Source organism: Vanellus vanellus (assembly GCF_965231255.1).
Source record: "Vanellus vanellus genome assembly, chromosome: 6".
Taxonomy (NCBI): Eukaryota; Metazoa; Chordata; class Aves; order Charadriiformes; family Charadriidae; genus Vanellus; species Vanellus vanellus.
This window is the reverse complement of record NC_138911.1, coordinates 40,840,416-40,858,951: the sequence shown is the minus strand read 5'-3', so window position 1 is coordinate 40,858,951 and position 18,536 is coordinate 40,840,416. Positions and strand designations below refer to the sequence as shown.

The window sequence follows — 18,536 nt, the reverse complement described above, 5'->3', positions numbered from 1 at the left end:
CATGTGCAGAAGCACAATGCGTGATCAGCCTTGTAGTTGGTGGTTTGGTTTCCTGTCCCTCTATCCCTGGAGGAATTTTTACTTAGTCTGGGTGTTACAAAAAAATTGCAACTACCAGTTGCAGTTAGCAAGTTGCAGGCTTCTGCTTGAGAGTTCAAAATTCGTTTCTGAAAATTTATCTCCCCCTCCATCCCTGCCTTCTACAGCCATTTTTCTGCCAACTGTTAGCATTCATAATTTAGGCTATTTTTCACCTAAAACATTGGGATAAAGCAATAATAGGTAAGGAAAACAAAATGAAACTTACTGAATTAGAAAGATTTTCCTGCATGTAAAATTTAGTGCTGAAGTAATCACATACCTATCCAAAAAGCTCATTAAATCAAAATTTTCCATATCTGAGCAGAACAAAGAAACTGAGTGATTATAAATCTGTACATGTCTAGATTTTAGGAAGTTGTAATTTATATTATATATTAGGGTCCTGATAATCTTAGTTTAATTTTTAAGTCACATTTCAAGATGGAGATCAGAGATCAAATCTTTGGCTTGTATGAACTGCCCTGGCTCTGCTGATTTTGATGAGACTGAAAACTCAGGCTTGTATTTGATGGCCAAGATGGAATAGTGAAAAGAATAAAGTGCTTTCCTTTCTCTTAGCCCAGCAAAATTGTAAATACAGTCATTAATTGTTATGGTTTAATCAATGCTTGAAGTGGAATAGTGTATAATGGTATGTTATATTTATTTTTTAAGTGATAAAGGCCAGCAGTTCTTGTAGGGAAGGGCTCAGTTATGAGTGCCTGTGGGAAGTCAATGGGATATGTTACTCTTAAAGGCATCCCAAACGGGAGAGAGTAGCAGGAAAATGCCTGCTTTTCATAGCTGCAAGGTACTGCTAATCATGTGCTTGATGGTTTCTTATGCTATGGGAGGCATGGATGCTAGATGACAGCTCCTATTATGTGAAGCTCTGTTGCTCATAATAGCAGGATCTCACCTCTGCTAATAGTTCAAAGCCCTTTTGGACTTGGAACTCAAAACGATCAGTAAATCATTTGCCTTTTTCTGAAAGCAGGACCTTGCTTCTGTGAGTTGCAATGGCTCCTTGTTCTCATTTCCAGCTGTGCTGAATGATAGATCTGCTCCTGAGCCCAGAACAAGGAGTACTAGCCATTAACAGCCAAGTCATTAACAGACTTGATGAAATAGTCTTGTCAAAACTGTTGTAGTTTCAATGTCTGTGTTTTGGTGATACTAGGAATGCTTAAATAGATGATGACAAGTTAGCCTGAGAGTTAACAGTGTAACAGTATCATATTAAGAACATAATATCGCAGACTTTTCTGCAGAGTATTAAGTTTTTCAGGATATGGTTGTAGGCATATTTGGAACCCCTTCATTTTTTACTGCACAATTTTACATACAGCCAGAAAGTTGCCTTCACAGCATCAGTGCTCTGTCAAAGCAAAAGCATACCCTCAAACCAGGACAAAATGACAGATATTTTTTTTTGTTAATGCGAAAGCTCTCCATTTAATTTGAAAAAAAAAAAAAAAAAAGTATCTATCTTTCTCTTCATCATCAGGACTTATTTTTTCAGTGAATAACACAGGAGTTTTCTGAGAGTTAAAACTTTGATTGTTAGTGGCTACATGAAAGCTTTTCTAGATGCGTAATTTAAAAAAGTTACGAATTACTAGATGATGGAAGAAGTTCCAAAGAACAACCGTATTCATATATGACTGCTTCTGGAATCGCATGCTTTGAAAATTTAAGCAGTGCTAGGTTTAGCCATAGAAAGTCAACTATGCCATACAGGTGGCAGACAAGAAATGTGAATGTTCCATGTTTATACAGATTAAAGATTTGTGTAACCTTCTCGTTAACATAGTTCTTCCAGATCAAGTTCTAATGGCACACTAGTTTCAGTGAATAGTGTTCTGATATAAAATCATTTCATGAGACTAGAAAACAGAATGCTGTCTACAGAGCCTGATGAGAGCATATATATCTGAAGCCTAGGAAAACACTCTTTTTACCTTAAAAATTAAACTCCAAAACACTTCCATGCCTTTCAACAGAGTGGAATGTTGCCAAAACAGTTTCAAATGAAGGAGAAAGAATGATGCTTTGTATTCTTAGTGCTGTATTCTGCAGTAGTTGCCAAATTTAAAGCTTTCTTAAAATAAGATGCATTTTTCCTCCCTGCCTTTTATTTTTGAATGTTTTATTATGTCAGTATAAAATGATATGGCTTTTTTAATATATCATTATATAAAATGATATGATAAGTTCCAGTTACTCAGCCAGGAGGGTTGAAGTGTAGAATAAGAATGGTATTTATCACTGCTTATCTTCACCATTGGTATCTGGTTTTGATAATGCTGGAAGCATGCTAGAACTTGCCTCAGTTACCTTTTAAACCAACAGATTGGTGTTCCTCATCTAAGTAGTTTGTTGTTAAGTTCAGTTTCTTGCTGACCTTCTCCATGGGTGGGTGCCTAAGAATATCTTTAAGCTGTGGAGTAAGTCCACTAGTAGTGATTTGTTGGGGTGCTGACCTACACTCTTGTATTCCAGCCCCAAAACCCTGTATAAAGGTAGGATCTAACAATCCTTCACTGTTGCCTGAAACTTTCCTGCCTTTCCATGCTTTGTCTTTGGTTTCTGGAGCTTCTAACCATAACTTTCAGGACCCTTCAGGTTAGGTGGACCCTTCATTACTAGCTCCTGCTCCCCTGTCATCACAGAAATATAGTTCAGTTCTCACAGTTCATGGTGGGTGAACAGTTTTGCCAACCAACTCATCGCTGATGAGTTTTAACTCTGTTGTAGCAGATACAGCAGATACAGGAGGGTGAGTTCACCATGAAAACAACAGCCTAACCTGATGTAGAGCTGTTTAAATCCAGCTGTAATTCAGCACAGACAATTTACTTTTCTGTCAAGGAAAAAAATCCTAGTGTTAATTCAGTAATCAATTAAATGCTTAGGCAAAATTTAGGCTTCTGTTGAAAGGCAATTTCTTTGAAAATTGGTCATCAGTGGTGCCCAGCGATAGGACAAGAGGTAACAGGCACAGACTTGAACATAGGAAGTTCCATCTCAACACGAGGAGGAACTTCTTTACTGTGAAGGTGGCAGAGCACTGGCACAGGCTGCCCAGGAGGTGGTGGAGTCTCCTACTCTGGAGACATTCAAAAACCGCCTGAACACCATCCTGTGCAACCTGCTGTAGGTGACCCTGCTCTGGTGGGGGGGTTGGACTAGATGATCTCCAGAGGTCCCTTCCAACCCTGACCATTCTGCGATTCTGTGATCTCTGTTTTGCAACATGTACTGTACAAGAAAATGTAAGGACATTTAAATTGAATGACATTTAAATAAAAAACTCTAAATATGTGATACTGCATGTGTGTTTATAATAAGCGGTACAACAAATTCACGTTCAGTACTTTGGGAGGTTTCTTTGCATTTCATTCTGCCTCTCTAAAATTGCATTAACATTACTGCTAATTGTGGTATTTATTTAATACCACATATATTTGCAACATGAACTGAACCAAAAGATATAATAAAATGATTTATAAATTACTTCTTTTTTTTTTGCCTTGGGAGTAGAAACATTTTTTTATTACAAGGTCATAAGCCGTGATAACCCATTAATTAATTTGCAGTCATATCAGAAGGTTCAGTTTCGGCTTTAATGGAAAGGATGTCAATTATTTCTTCACCATTTGTGAAGGGGCAGTGGGGGGCAGGAAGAGACCAGAAGAGACCAGTACAACAGAAATGGAGTTGAGAGAATGACACTCAACCACGAAGTAGTTTCCATCCACTTAACAGCTTCAGATGGAACTCAATTCAGGACATAGGAAGAGAGCCAAATGATCAAATCCCTAAGGCGAAATTGCTTGTGGGAGGTTTTACTTTCAGATTTGCTTCTACAGAGCTATTGATATTTACTTTTTACAAAAACTAGTATTTTAATATAAAGATATATTAAAATATTTTTAGTCCATTATCTAAATTATTGAGCTAAATTGAAGTTACTGCTTTTTCTAAGCTTAGTTGTGTTTCTGCTGCACTGTTCGTACTATTTGAAAAACCACCTAGCAAATACTTGTAAAACTCCTCTTCAATCTCCCAATTTAACAAACGTCATTTACTTAAAATAGAATTCAAATAGATGTATAACTTTAGGTAAGTATTCAAGGAAATAGGCATAAACTTATATACAGACTTAACTCCTTGCTACATTGAGACTTACACTATTTTTATTTTACACATCACTCATTTTAATAGTGCTTTGATTATTACTTGCTTTTAGAAACAACATCAGGAAAGTATTTTTATAAACAAAAAATTTGCATCTCTAAAATCCACATATTTGTTATTGAAATTCGTGGCTATCACGTCTGAAGGTCTTATAGTAGTGTATTTCCTTGTCTTCTCTCTTGGGGAGAAATGCATGCTCACTGAGTGTCTTGTTTTAGTAAACTTTTTGGTTTTATATTTGTTATGTGCAAATTTAAACTAGAGACAATAGCAAAGAAGTGTACATAGCAATTCTGTTGGAAGCTGATAGGGCATGATGTTCCAGTTTTGGTGCTTATCCTTGAGAAACTCCCAGATACTTTTCCATGAACATTTTGTTTTGTGAAGAATTGGAGATGTTATTCCCAATATTCCTCATAAAGCTGTAGGTAGATATGCTGTGGAAAGTCCAGAATCAAAAGTCCTGAACAGAAGGGCTGAGGCTCTGAACTTAGATTGGAACTCTGAAGGAAATAAGTAGAGTGATTAGAAGTCTCAATGATGTGTTTATAGCGGTGTTCATTGCATATATGCGTATATTGTAGCATGCCATATGGCTGGAGTTTCCAAGACGCTGAAGACCATGTCTTCATGTGTATATCGCATTTTCATAGACCAGGCAAGAGGAGAGGAGAGGAAGGTGTGAATTACCAGGGCCCAAAATGACTCTTTGGTAGTGTCTAGGAGAACAGATGACAGAAAATATCCCTCTCAGCTGCTTACATGAGAGACAACAGTGGAGAATCCAACCTCCTAACCTGTAGGCTGACCAGCACAGATGCTAGTGTGCATTTTCTATGCAGAGAGGTTACAGCATGGCTGTAACTCCTGAAAGTGGTATCCTTGCTCCTACTTCTCCAGTCCAACTTTTCTTTAGTTTCAGTATGATTTTCATCTATAATTTGGTCTCATCCATCTCCTGGGCTACCATATCTCAATCTGTATCCATGTGTGGTAGAAGCATAGAGGTGTCTGTTACCCGACCGTAGCACTTCTGTGCAGCACCACACCTGGTGGCTGCATGCTGGTGACACAGAAGCCCAGAAAAATGAATCTTTCTCGAATTCCACAAACCAATGATCTACTGAGGAGGTGTTGTCCTAGTTCCTATGATATATCTTCAATATAAAATTAAATAGGGAAGTTAATATGCCTGTGTTTTTTTCTGTTTGTACAAGGGAAGAATAAATACATATTTTGTATTTTAAATAAGATCAAAATAGATTTTAAAGTTTGAGTGCTTGATCCTTGCAACGTATTCTTTAATTCAGTCAGAATTGCAGAAGAACATTTGGCTATATGCACAGAAAAGATGGTTGACTTTAAATCCTGGCCAAGGTAAAATCACAAGAATTCTTTTCAACATCTAAAATGTGTGCTGATGAGTTGTGTTTTCTAGTATACCAAAGACAGCATTACCATTACAGAGGGAGCATTGCCTTAACAGTAGTGAACTTGACCGCTGCAGTCTGGAAAAAAAAATAGAAACATACTTAAACAAGTATCCTCATGTGTTTGGAAGCCCTTGAGGCTGAAAAAATGGCTGGCCTAACATACGTAAATAAATATAAAACTATTTGATTTCAGATTCAGGATGTTCCAACACGTGGGACTGTTTTATGAAGTTCTGATTTTATGAACTAAATAAGCTTTTTGACGTGGCTTATTATGAAAACTAGGAACAGAGTAATTCTGGGAAAAGAAAATGGAATCCTGAATTAAACAAACAGGTGATTTGGTTTGTTTTAATAAACAGGAAAAAAAAAAAAAAGGAGGTTTGATATCATTGGAGTCATTGGATCCTACTTTTGTGATGGTATTCCAAATACCTCTGTTGAAAGATCCCTAGACTGGAAATTGGTTGAGACTAGAAACATGCTTTTCTGTGGACATTTTTGGAAAAAAATTTCCAAGAGCAGCAGTTGTGTGCACAGAAGGAACTGAGTCCAGGGCATAGGTCTTTATTGGTACTCCACTCTAGTTAGTCAAAAACCTTTTCTTGATTGGTATGCAGATTTTTGGTCCTCTTTTCATTAAGACACAAGGAAAAAGACAAGGACTAAATGTATGTGGATCTATTAGGAATTCATTTGAACTGAACCATTAAAAAAAAAGTGTTTGTTTTTTTTTCCTCTCAGTTGCAAATCAGGAATGTATTTCTGTTGCGAGACAAAGCGTTTCTATTAAGTGGCTACATACCTGGGTTATTCATACTGGTATCCGTGAAGAATAAGCGCAAATGTAAATCGCCTGTTTAAATGGCACTCTGAAGGAGATCAAATGTTTGCATACGCATTTAATGTTTAACAACATTTGACACATTATTTTTCACTGGACTATCTGATGCACGTTTAGCATATATAATAATAAAAAGAAAATATTTCATTAACGTATAGTTTTAAAAGTATTGTGGTACTAGCTGCCTCTGTATACTAAATAGTTCTTAAAACACTGTCATTGTTTATATTTTACAGTACTGCCTTTAACTAGTCCCTGTAACTTTTGCAACTGCTAACGCTAGTTGCAAGCTCACGTCACTTCAAAAGGGTTGGTAGTCTTCCAGACTGCTCTGCAAGGTTTTTCTCTTTGTTGATGACTGGGTGTATAATTACATGTTTTCTTTTTAAACTGTAATGTTATATTTTCAACTTGAGTGATCAGTTCACCAATACCAACGCAGGCTGCTGAATAAGATATACCAGATGGTCAGCTGAAATGGCACATTTTTGATACGTTTTCCTTTACTTGTCCAAAAAAAAAAAAGATTCTTTACTGGATGTATTCAGTTTATCTTGTGTATGTAGACCTTTACATTCTGTAAAAGAGTATGTTGAAAAAATTCCAACATTTGGTTGAACTCCGATGACTTCTGATGAGTTTGATATGCTATTATCCTCCTGTGTTTTATTGGAAAATATTATCAGAGAAGTTATTGCTGCAAGTTTGTAAAAGCAGCTTTATTCTTTTGCCCATGGCCATTTTATATGATATACCATTGTTTGATAGTATATCATCAATCATTTTATCTGCAAAATACAGTATAACGACCAACACAAAATTCAAAGTTCATCATCATAGTGACCAAAAGGTGTTTTCCTTTGTTCTGTGATGAAGTACCACATAAATGAAGCGTATTAGTTCTGTCACTAATTTTGCTCGTTTTCCGAATGGTGGTCTTGTTACAGCTTCTGCTACATTTGAGGACTTTCAGATCCGGCCCCATGCTCTTTTTGTTCATTCGTATCGAGCGCCAGCCTTCTGCGACCATTGTGGAGAAATGCTGTGGGGGCTGGTGCGGCAGGGACTCAAATGTGAAGGTAAGCTGCCGTGAGATGCCATTTTCAGTCCATTCCACTTAGGCATGCTGTTTCTGGTGCTGCTTTTAAATTGGTTAGGCATCAGAAAAAAATTACGGTAGGTAGAGACAGTAAGAACTATCAAAATAATTAAATGTTTAGGGAACTAATCCTTTTGACTGCTCTGAGGCCTCCTACATATGCCTCTGTAAGCCAAAGTGCAAAAATATTGGTCTATATGTATTTTTAAGCAAAGGTTTTCTGTGTCTTACGCTTCCGTTATGAGCTTGAGCCTGTATCTAATTCTATATCACATTTATTCAGGTCATTTAACTGAAATTACTGTGAGGTTGTAATAGCTATCTTTCCTCATTTTGCCACAACTATTTGACTCCTGGCACACTGTATCCAATGGCATATGCCACGTCCAGTGAAAGACTTCCTGACCTCCCAAATGTGGATCACAGAAATTTTTTGCACTTTGAGACTGTAGATTTTTGAAAAAATCAGAGAAAAAACACTGGTTATAAATACAATTCTCCAGAGCTCATAACAGTATCTCTCTAAAAAATTGTGGCGTGTAGGAACTAAACCAGGAGAGTTAGAGGAAAAAAGTTTAATCAAAAATAAGGGTGATTTTTTCAACCCTTGTTCTTTTCTTAAAAAAAAATCCAAGTTCTTTGCTTTTTCCGGTAATAAACTGTAATCAGATGGTTTTAAATTTCTCTTTTCAGGATGCGGTCTAAACTACCATAAGAGATGTGCGTTTAAAATCCCAAACAACTGCAGTGGTGTACGGAAAAGGCGCCTGTCAAACGTTTCCCTAACAGGACTCAGCACCGTGCGGACAGTTTCTGCAGAACCCTCGCCCAGCGTGCCGGATGAAGCCCTTCTGGTACGGGGTTCCCTAGCTATAGAGGCCATGGGGGTTGCTGACAAGAGACAATGACGTTTGGTACTATAGGATCCGGGTTTGCCTGTTACAGACTACAGAGGAGGGTGGTATGTAAATCATACAGCGTTGCTGTGAGAAAAGGCATCTTGACGTAAAAGGGAGGTCACCAGCTTAAGGTATGTGGGTTCAAGGTATGTGTCACTTCTGACACTCCCAGGAGTCTCCTCCCTTTGTCAAGAATTAGGTTATTTTGAAGGTCTAAAACTGCCACCCATGCTAACGTGAGTGGTTGCATCCTGGAAGATGTCTTTTCTGGAATGAGAAATTGAATTTCTTGTGAATCAGACCATTATATCCATTGCATTGTGACATAGGAAGGCTTTGCCCTCAGGAGAACGCCGTGACCCAAACACCACGGTATTAAACTGTGTATCTGTCACAGTCATGGCTATAGTTAATTAGTTAGAGCCTGTGAATTTAGCGTATTTCTAAGCGTTCAGAAGAAAGTATGAGAAGTCTCCCCTTATTTCCTTCCTTCAACAAATCTTTGTGGTGAATGTGTGTATATGTCTGTGTAGAAGTATATGTATATGTGTATATTATACATGTATGCCTATGTGAATACATGGTATATGTGTATATTATACACGTATGCCCATGTGAATACATGGTATACTTGCATATGCATTAGCATAGTAGTTTTCCATCATGAAAGCAACTCTTCTGAGAACAAAATGTCATGACTGGAGTAAATTAAAATGATAGGTGTTCTTTATCTTTGGCATATTTGTTCCTTTTAGTACTCGTGGTCATAATACACTTGATTAGTTGAGAATTTACACTGAGTGTAAATGAATCCACTCCTAAGTGAAAGTTTTGAAAACCTTAAGGTTTAAAAGAGAGGAAAGAATTTATAAGTACACACAACAATTATCATGTTTTCCACTCAATTAGAATATTAAACTTATTAAACTTGACATACTAAAAGGACACTATTGCAAATGATGCAGACCTGGTGTTATATGCAGTATCATCTACGAACCATAATTATGTACTTATGTTACTGATTATCATTAGCCTAAAGCTACTTGGAAATTAAGGTTAACATTATGAATCTGTGGTTTTAATTGAAAAGCTGCATAAATGAGTAAGGTGCTTAAGTTCTGCAAAAAGCGCAGCAACAAATCTTTATAGGTTATTCATTATACAACTCAGTAAGTTGTTTCAGAAATGCTGACTTATTCAGACCAAGACAGAAAACTTTGAGGAAGGCTGGCCCTAATTCTGAATTGTTTCTGGAATTTTAGTTAAAAACATTGTATGAGTGAGCGTCCTGGTGTACTCTCTATAAATAATCACTGCACTTTACAGTTACAAGCTAGCAAAAAATTTCAATTTCAAAACATTTTAAATTATATCACTGTGGTTTGCTGACAAATTCTTATATGAAATACCTGTTTTGCAAAGCTACATATTTTAAAACTGTTGAAAATTGCCAGTGAAGAAATGCAGAAAGTTTCATAGATACTGCAGGCTATACTTCTCTTAAGAACTTGTAATCATCAGTATACCCACGCTGATGATTCACAACATCACACATGCGCGCGCACACATGTGTATGCACAAAGAAAATATGTTTACAGTCAGTACAGGGATGGGCATTTGCCTAGAGAAATGAAATAGCTTTCTGATTTCACTTTTATATCAGGAAATAATGGTACCATTTACCAGATTTTCATAGGTGCTGTCACATATGGCTTCTGTATGTCTTTTGTTTTGTTTTGGGTTTTTTTGCATTGAATGTGTTTCAGTTTCTTTTTCCCTTTTTTTTAAGTGTGCATGAGCTTTGTCAGTTCTCCTTTATCAGATCTGTCCTTTGGACTCCATTCTTCTGCAGTACTTGTGAGATAAGTTTTATAGCAGTTTATACTGTGGTACCAATCAAAGTATGCACTTTGGAATGTGTTTCATTTTTCTACAGTCTATGTGAATATACAAAGAAACATCATCCTCGTTCACAAAATCATATCGCTTGTTATTAGTATTGGTGTGGCACTTGAATTGCTGGTAACAAAAGATAACCCCTGTTTGGAACCACTGAATTCAATCAGTAATCTGTCAATTCTTTAAAAAGGACTAAAATAAATGTAATTTTTACCCCTATTTACTATGTAGAGTTTGAGCAGTTGAGAAAGAAGGAGTTCCTAGAGATCTTTCATAGATGGAATTATTAACAGTTACAATTTCAGCACCTTTTTCTCCATGTTGTGTGGACCAGAAGAAGCCAACTTTAGCTCACAGTGTTAAATTTAGCTTGTAAGTCTGGTTTCTGGAAAAATGCCACCTAGGAAGTAAAGAAGTTATGCCCTAACTTATGAACTTGTGGCATTTGAAAAATCTTTGAGACAGCATAATGTGGAATCCTGCAAAGGGTACTTTAATAATTGTTTCATAGGGAACCACCGCACACAGACACAGTTTCACTTGGGTATAAATGTTTTCATTTGCCAATAAAGCATTTCATTTGAGTGGGAAATTGACTGGGGGCTGTATTTAAGTGCAGCTTTAAAAATCTACTTCCAGAGATTAAAATTTGGGCAGTATCCTTTTTTTGATTCTTAACTTAGTAGTGTAAAACTCATCAAATAGAAATGCTAAAAACACGTAGAACTAGGAGGATGCTCTGTTACCCAGATTTTTGCCTGCTATAGCTCAAATGCAATTCTTTTGCATTCTATTCTATAACATAGATGAAAGTATAAAATAATTGCACGTTCATGCTTGCTTCTAAAGTAACATTATTTTCTGTCTTTCCCCTCCCTTATTTCTTTGTTCTGTTTTTAATTCTTTCCAACCTCCTGTCTCAGTTTCCTGTCAGCCCTGGCTATGAGGTATGTACTGTATTTGCTGTATTCCCTATCCTCTTTTATGATTATCAGTGTCAATGTGAAGAAATGCAGGAATTTAATCAGATTAGATTTTATGATCTTTAGAAATCTAGAGCATTTGTTTTTCATTTTGAAAGGGTATATCCAGTGCAAAACTCCAAAGTCTAGATTCCAAAATGAAGGTCATAATTCTTATATTAAATAGTAAAATTAGCTAACATTAAAATATTTTGATGTCTTAGGCATGCTAGAAGTCATTGGTTGGACTGAAGCCCTTTTTTACTGGTAGTAACACGTGGGAAGAAAATTTTAACTTCACTTTCAGAACGTAGGGAATTTGCTGGAGTAATACCATAATGCAGTGTGGTAGCTTTTTTCCCAGAGTATGGTTTCATTAAAGAAAAGAGTGAAGGATTCTGTATTTCTGTGGAAATAGAGATGAACACTGTACAACTAAGTTGCAGCTATATAAAAAAAGAGTATAAAGTCTAAATGAGAAAACATTTTATTTTTTTTTTTAATGGGTACTTCATGCCAAAGGTTGTCCTCTTTGGCTTCCAGTATGGATTTTCTTGTTTCTTGTTTAAAGTTTCAAAAGTTTTTGAAACTATGGAATGTTGGCATCTTTCCTTGCAGCATATATTTGAGATGCAGCCAGGGAAGAGCAGGCTTTGCAAATGTTTTCCTTTTTAAAAATACTGTCTAGTTAATCTGAGGAATCTTTTGTTGCACTGTAATGGAGACTATCATGGCCAAACATCTGTCTCTTCAAAAGAAATAACTTGATTTGTTCCTCAACCACCCATATTCTTATCCTAGTGTACCTAAGTACCATAGTGTGCCCCAGAATTACAATTCCACAGAATACCCATAAAACAATACAAAGAAGCATATATAGAACAGGTTTTGTAATATCTAAGATAGTTTTATTCTAAGCGTCAATCTAAGTACTCTATCTGAAAAATGATGAATCCATCAATCTGGATGGTGATGGATTACCCTAAATTAAGAGTAATTAAAAGTAGTAATGAAAAAAAAGGTATTTGGAGGAAAAATGAAATTGTGTTTCTTTTTACAAAAGAAAAAAAATATGTTAACCATCCATGTTTTTACTTTAAAATACATTTATATGACTCAATAGAATTTTATTTCTAATTATTTTTATATATGTTTCCATTATTTTGGTAAGTTTTATTCGTTCTTCTAGAAGCAATGAATGTTGATGCATTAAGGTCATTTTATAGACACATTGGATGTGATTTCTCAGAAAAAGCCTAGCTGAGCTTTGCATTTAAAATAGGAATGCTGTGTCTTACAGGGCACAGGCGAGTTGAATATTACGGAGTTGCTTACAGATTCTCTTTGCTTTTTGATGAAGAATCAGGAATTACATTTTACTAAATAATTTTAGTTAAAAAGACTATTTATGTATCACTGACAGAAAACAAAACACCAGGTGTTGCCTGCCTCTGTAGATTTGTTGTAAGCAGAGCTGCCTTGAGGCTTCTCAGCTGTATATAGAAGGGTGATTTTGCAGAACTAGGACAGTAGAGTCTCTGGTTGGGAATTGTCTTGAGTTATAGATGTCCATTTTCTCTTTCTTCCCTTACACCCAGCTTTTAATACAGCTGCTCTTTTCTCTTACTCCACTGAAATAAGGAATCCTCGTTTCCAGTGACTCAAAAATTCCCAGTCTATAAACCCTTGGTTTTCCACACTTAGAAGACGCGTTTCCTTGTCCCAGTCCCTATAGAGCCTCATATGCCTCTCCGACTCACTGGGCTGGAAAAAAAGGAGCCCTTGAGGGATGGGTTAAAGAAGAGCTAGAGTGTTGCAGCTGAGAGCAGCTTTGTGCCTTAAGCCAGTTGTAATTAGTAGGAGTCCATTTCTAATGGCTAGAGTAGAGTTCATTAGACTGAAGATTCTTAGAGGCAAAAGTAATATTTCCTCTTGAAGAGAGACCTTCAAGTTTGCTCTGACTTAATGCCGCTCATAGTCACGTTCTTTTCTTATCACTCTCAAGTTGTCCTTCCATTCTCCAGTGATATACATTGCACATTCCTGTCTGTCCTATGGGAACTTATTTTCTCTGTGCTCATTTGTTTAATAAAAACCCCTATGCTGTTTTGGGGAGTGCCCCTGGTAATTTTTTGAGGTCCAAAATCTAGATGTTATTTAAAATTAATGAAAATGTAAAATATAGGCTGTGAAATAATCCAATCCTAAGTAATGTTTATATTGATTTAGTGCCAGATTCACCAGGTGAATCTAGGTTCATGCACTGAACAGAACTGAGAATCAAGGATTCCAATGAATCTGACACTGGAAATTAAATACTTAAATGGAAATTAAATACTTAAATAGAAATTTAAGTTAATTCCACAACCTTTTAGGTATCAGTTTTTTAGTTTTCTTGCATTTGTACAATTATTTAAAATATTAAAACATAGTAAAAATAAAAAAAGATGCATCCATTTTGCATCAAATATTTTCCAGCTATCTAGGAAGATAGGTAGAAGATAAAATGGTTCAGATGTACATGTTCTGAAGTTTCATATGTACCATGTCTGCTGATGTTTTTGAATGCAACTTGTTTGTGATCCCTTGAAGAGGTTTTATGGGTATTTGATTCTTCAGCTTGGAAGAGGAGAGAGGTTCAGGTTCTTCTTGTCCTCAGGTAATTGCTTCTTGCTCTTAAATCCACTATTTTGTTTTTAGGAAAGACATACAATAATAATAGTTGTCAGCTTATGGTCCTCCGTAGAAGTCACCAGGGCTTAAACTGAGGACTTGTAGGTGCTCTGCAACTGTGACAGTAGGAATTCTTTAGGAGTGTATGGTACGTCTAAGCAAATGTACACTCAGAGCAAAGTTTTTGTGGTTTCTAAGTACTAACACAAGGATTTGCACATACTGAACCTTAAAAAAAAAAAGTGGCAAACCCTGCAGCACAAATTTTACTTTCCTATAGCATCACTGAGACATCATTCATGTTAGTGCTGGGTCTTCTGAAATGTTACAAGGTCCCAAAGTGCGAATTGTATTTTGAGGAATAGAGGCAATCAGTGCAACCTTTTATCTCCACTTACCTGGCCCAAACGCATTCAATGGTGCTTTCCTTTCTCATATATAAGCTTGGTTTTGTACATTGGTAACATCCGACTGCCCCCAAACTCTCTTCACTTTAGACAAACCTTGCTAAGCTGGTTTGTGTAGACCTCTGCTGTCCAATGCCAAAACTTTTTTGAAACCAGTGGCTGTGGTGAAGGCCAAAGGCCTGCTGGTTATCACTGATTCAGTAAGGATGGTATGGAGACAGTGCAAATGGGATGCATTTGCATAGACAAAAAAAAAAAAAAGGCAATATTAATATGTGGTAATGTGAACCAGAATGGTACAAAGATTCCCTGAAGGGTTTTGTCTTGAATTATAACTTGGCTATGCCACCTTTGTATCATGGTATGTGCCTTTTTTTTTTTTTTTTTCCTCCTTTCTTATTAGTTCTATGCAGTAGGCACAACTAAGCTGCTGAGTCTGGTTTATGATGTGGGCACTCTGGTAGTGCAAGAGACATGAAAATAATTTATTACTTAAAATTATGAAGCATATAACAGAAAATCAAACTAAACATAATATTTATGAAGGAACTTGTGTCTGTAAGATGCAGGAAAAAAGCTTTCGGCTTTATAAGCCCTACTATGCCTGCTGTCACTAGCAAATCCTTTGTCAGCAAAGGGCTTTTGTTTTGGGAAATCCCTGACTCTGAGAAGTTAGGGTAGTCACACAACGACTGCTGAAACCCAGTAATCTTCTCTTGTTACTTCACAAAATAAGACAGGCTACAGACAGAGCATTCAAGCCCCTGTTTGCTGGTATTGATGTCTGAGTGGAGGAACAGGGTACATAATAATTACCATCTGTGGATAGTTTAATATTAACAGCTTGTACTGAAGTCAGTTCTTTGATGTGTTTACACATGTAACGCTCAAGTGTTTTTCAGACCATAGCTATCTAACTATGGTGCTTGTAGGATTAATTCATACACTTGACTTAAAGAGAAGAGTGCAAGAAGCCTTGAAAGACAACACAGTTGATTGCATATTAAGTGTGGTATTTCAGTACATTTAACTGAAGATTTGTTTCCCTGAATTCACTTAATTACAGTCACATAGTTTAATTTGGAAAAGAAAGTCAACATTTGCATTGCATTAAAAACATAGTAGTTCCTGTGGTTACATAGATATGTAGCACCTCATTTGACAGTAGCTTCCTGTGAAGAAATTGTATATGAACATATTAAGGCTTTATCCTCTGCCTTCAATATAGGAAGGAAATGCGTGTTTCAACAAGTATGCTTCAACACGAAAAATGAAACTTCATGCCGACGGTTATTGCAGTTGTTTTTTTTTTTAAATATACATCAATTTTCTCAGTTGTCCAAGTAAATAAAAAACATAGCTCGTGATAGTTTGTTTCTTTTATTAAGGCAAACATTTCAAAATTGTAGGGATACATGTGTTGGTTTAGACTGAATATCTCAATGCAAAGCACAGGAATGATGACACATTACTTTTTAGATATTGAGTCTGCAAAAGGTTAGCACTTCTTTGCGAACAGTTTTGAGATCTTATCTATTTAGCAGAGGATGGGATGTGTAGCCTCTTCTGAGTGAAGTTTACTGACTTGAATGTGTTTCCGCAAGCATGATTTAAAGTAAGATGATCAAATGTCAAAACTGAAGTATTTCTCTTCTGACTCTTCTAGAACGTGAAGCTGTTCAGAATTTGTCAGAATCCCAGGGACATTTTTATTGGGACTGTTGAAGCCTTTTAAAAGAAGTCAGGCAAACAGCCGTCTGTTTTATGTTTTAGGTTAGCCTGTGCAGTTGGATTGCAGGGCTGGTCCTTGTCTTTGTTCCCAAGAGGCAAAATCTGCATCCAGTCAGTCAGCTTTTATTGCTTCCCATTAGTCCCTTCAGCATCTCCCTAATGTTTCTTTGATTTTTTGTGCCTGGGAGGGATAGATGTGGTGCTAGAAGACAGTCACACTCACCCAGGTAATAAGAACAGCTGAATCCATTGGCAGGGAATCAGTATTTATTTCAGTTTCTTAATTGTATTTTGCAATGGATTTGGACAACGTAAAAGCACAGATGGAGGGATCTCCCACTGAGGGATTTTTCCTTTGGGGTAGCAGTTATATGGAGGACTGTCTCCTTCCTACAATGACAGGTTTCTGCACAGTGACTTTGTGCTTCTGGCTACTGTAGACAATCTCCTTGTGCCCTTGAGTAGCTTTCAACAAAGCTTACTAGATAAACCATGAGTAGCTTCAGTATATTAAAAAAAATCAAAGAAATTGAGCAAGAAGGAGGTGCAAGGCATCAGCTAATCAGAGTAATGCAGAATGCCCCATGTTGGGGAAAAGCTTGGCACCTCTTGCTTCTTAGAATTAAAAAAAAAAAAACCACAAACTTTTTCAAAATGAAAGGGTAACCAAACACTGGATTCTTGATATTTTCATCATTTAAGAAGCAGTTGAATTGAAGTCTCTGGATATGATCAGTGTCACTGGCTTGCTTGGACATCCGTACAGTTAAATATCTGCACATGTTTCTTTGTGTTTGTTGTCACTTGGAAAATGATATTCTGAGCTGTTAAAGTATAGATTACCTTGCTGGGACGATTGTTCTAAAGGGCTGGTTAGTGTTTGGAGCCACGCAGGCTGTTAGTTTCCATGGTGTAATCCAGTTAAGCAATCATTTCCTGGGAAGTTTCCAGATTTGCTGAGTCAGTAGTCTGGCTGACTACCAGGAAAAACTAATTTATCTTTCTAACAAACCAGGCACACTGGCTGAAGAAGGTGGTGCTTTGTGGAAGAGATCCCTGCTTTTGCAGTCAAAATAGGAGAGTTCCTGGCTTCCTTTTCTTTCAGGGACTTTAAATTGTGGCATCTGTCTGATGTTGGGAGTGCTGGAAGTTAAAGTTGAGGGATATTGACAGGAGTTTTTGAAGTTACTGGGAGGAGAAGCTCATCATCGACACGAGGGAGGAGGTATCCCTCCTTCTAATCAGTCGGTCGTCGGGGGTGTGTGGAGTGACGCTTTGGCTGCTGCTGCCATGAGTCCTCTGTCACCAGCTTCCCTTCCCTTGGCTACCTCTGAGCAGGAGCCGAGGGTCACTTGCCTCTGGCTGGAAGAGGGAAGGCAGTACAAGTCCATTATATCAGGCCTGGGCATGCAGGAGACCAGATCCAGGACTGCTGATGTCATTTCTAGAATATGGGAGGAAGTGAAATTCAACTTTACTTCTTACTTGACCTGAAGCCACTGTAAATTGAGAATTGCTGGTATGTTACGCAGTGCGCTATGCTGCTATTGCATAGCAGCCCAGTGCTTGCAGAATGGCAAAGAAAAGTTGAAATACTTTTTCTGTAAATAGAAGAAGCTGACTGATACTTTCTACAATTTGTTTGAGTGAGGGCAACTAAGATGATTAGGGGCTTGGAGCATCTGCCTTATGAGGAAAGGCTGAGAGAGCTGGGACTCTTTAGCCTGGAGAAGAGAAGGCTGAGGGGAGACCTTATTATGGCATACAAGTATCTAAAGGGTGGGTTGAAGGAGGATGGAGCCAGGCTCTTTTCAATGGTTCCCAGTGACAGGACGAGGGGCAATGGGCACAAGTTAGAACATAGGAAGTTCCGTTCAAATACACGGAAAAACTTCTTTACGGTGAGGGTGACAGAGCACTGGCACAGGCTGCCCAGGGAGGTTGTGGAGTCCCCTTCTCTGGAGATTTTCAAGACCCGCCTGGATGCAGTCCTGAGTAATGTGCTCTGGGCAGTCCTGCTTTAGCAGGGGCGTTGGACTAGATGATCTCTAGAGGTCCCTTCCAACTCTGATAATTCTGTGATTCTGTGATTCTGAGTTTAGGCCTACCTGTTTCCTTTCACTCCTTTCACCTCTGAGGTAAACGTGGTGAAATTGTGTTCGGTTGTTATTGAGCTTGTTATTTGTTCTCAGTATATTATTTTTAACAGAAATATAAGCAGCACTTTGAATATTAATATCATGTTAAAAAGGTAAAGTAGGGACCAGTCTTGAAGACTGACATTCTGCAGTAGGTCTGCCTAAAAGGT

At 37.3% G+C, this 18,536-nt stretch overlaps 1 protein-coding gene across 2 annotated transcripts in view; it reads left to right on the top strand.

The window, feature by feature from the left end:
- PRKD1 (protein kinase D1) overlaps positions 1–18,536 on the top strand; it is a 145,981-nt gene that overhangs the window by 90,634 nt on the left and 36,811 nt on the right. The window contains exons 3-5 of one of the 2 annotated variants that reach the window (XM_082484760.1): positions 7,506–7,637; positions 8,351–8,511; positions 11,379–11,402. In XM_082484760.1, coding sequence (XP_082340886.1) covers positions 7,506–7,637; positions 8,351–8,511; positions 11,379–11,402 — 317 coding nt within the window. The remainder of the gene's footprint in view (positions 1–7,505; positions 7,638–8,350; positions 8,512–11,378; positions 11,403–18,536) is intronic. The other variant, XM_082484759.1, reaches the window with a different exon arrangement.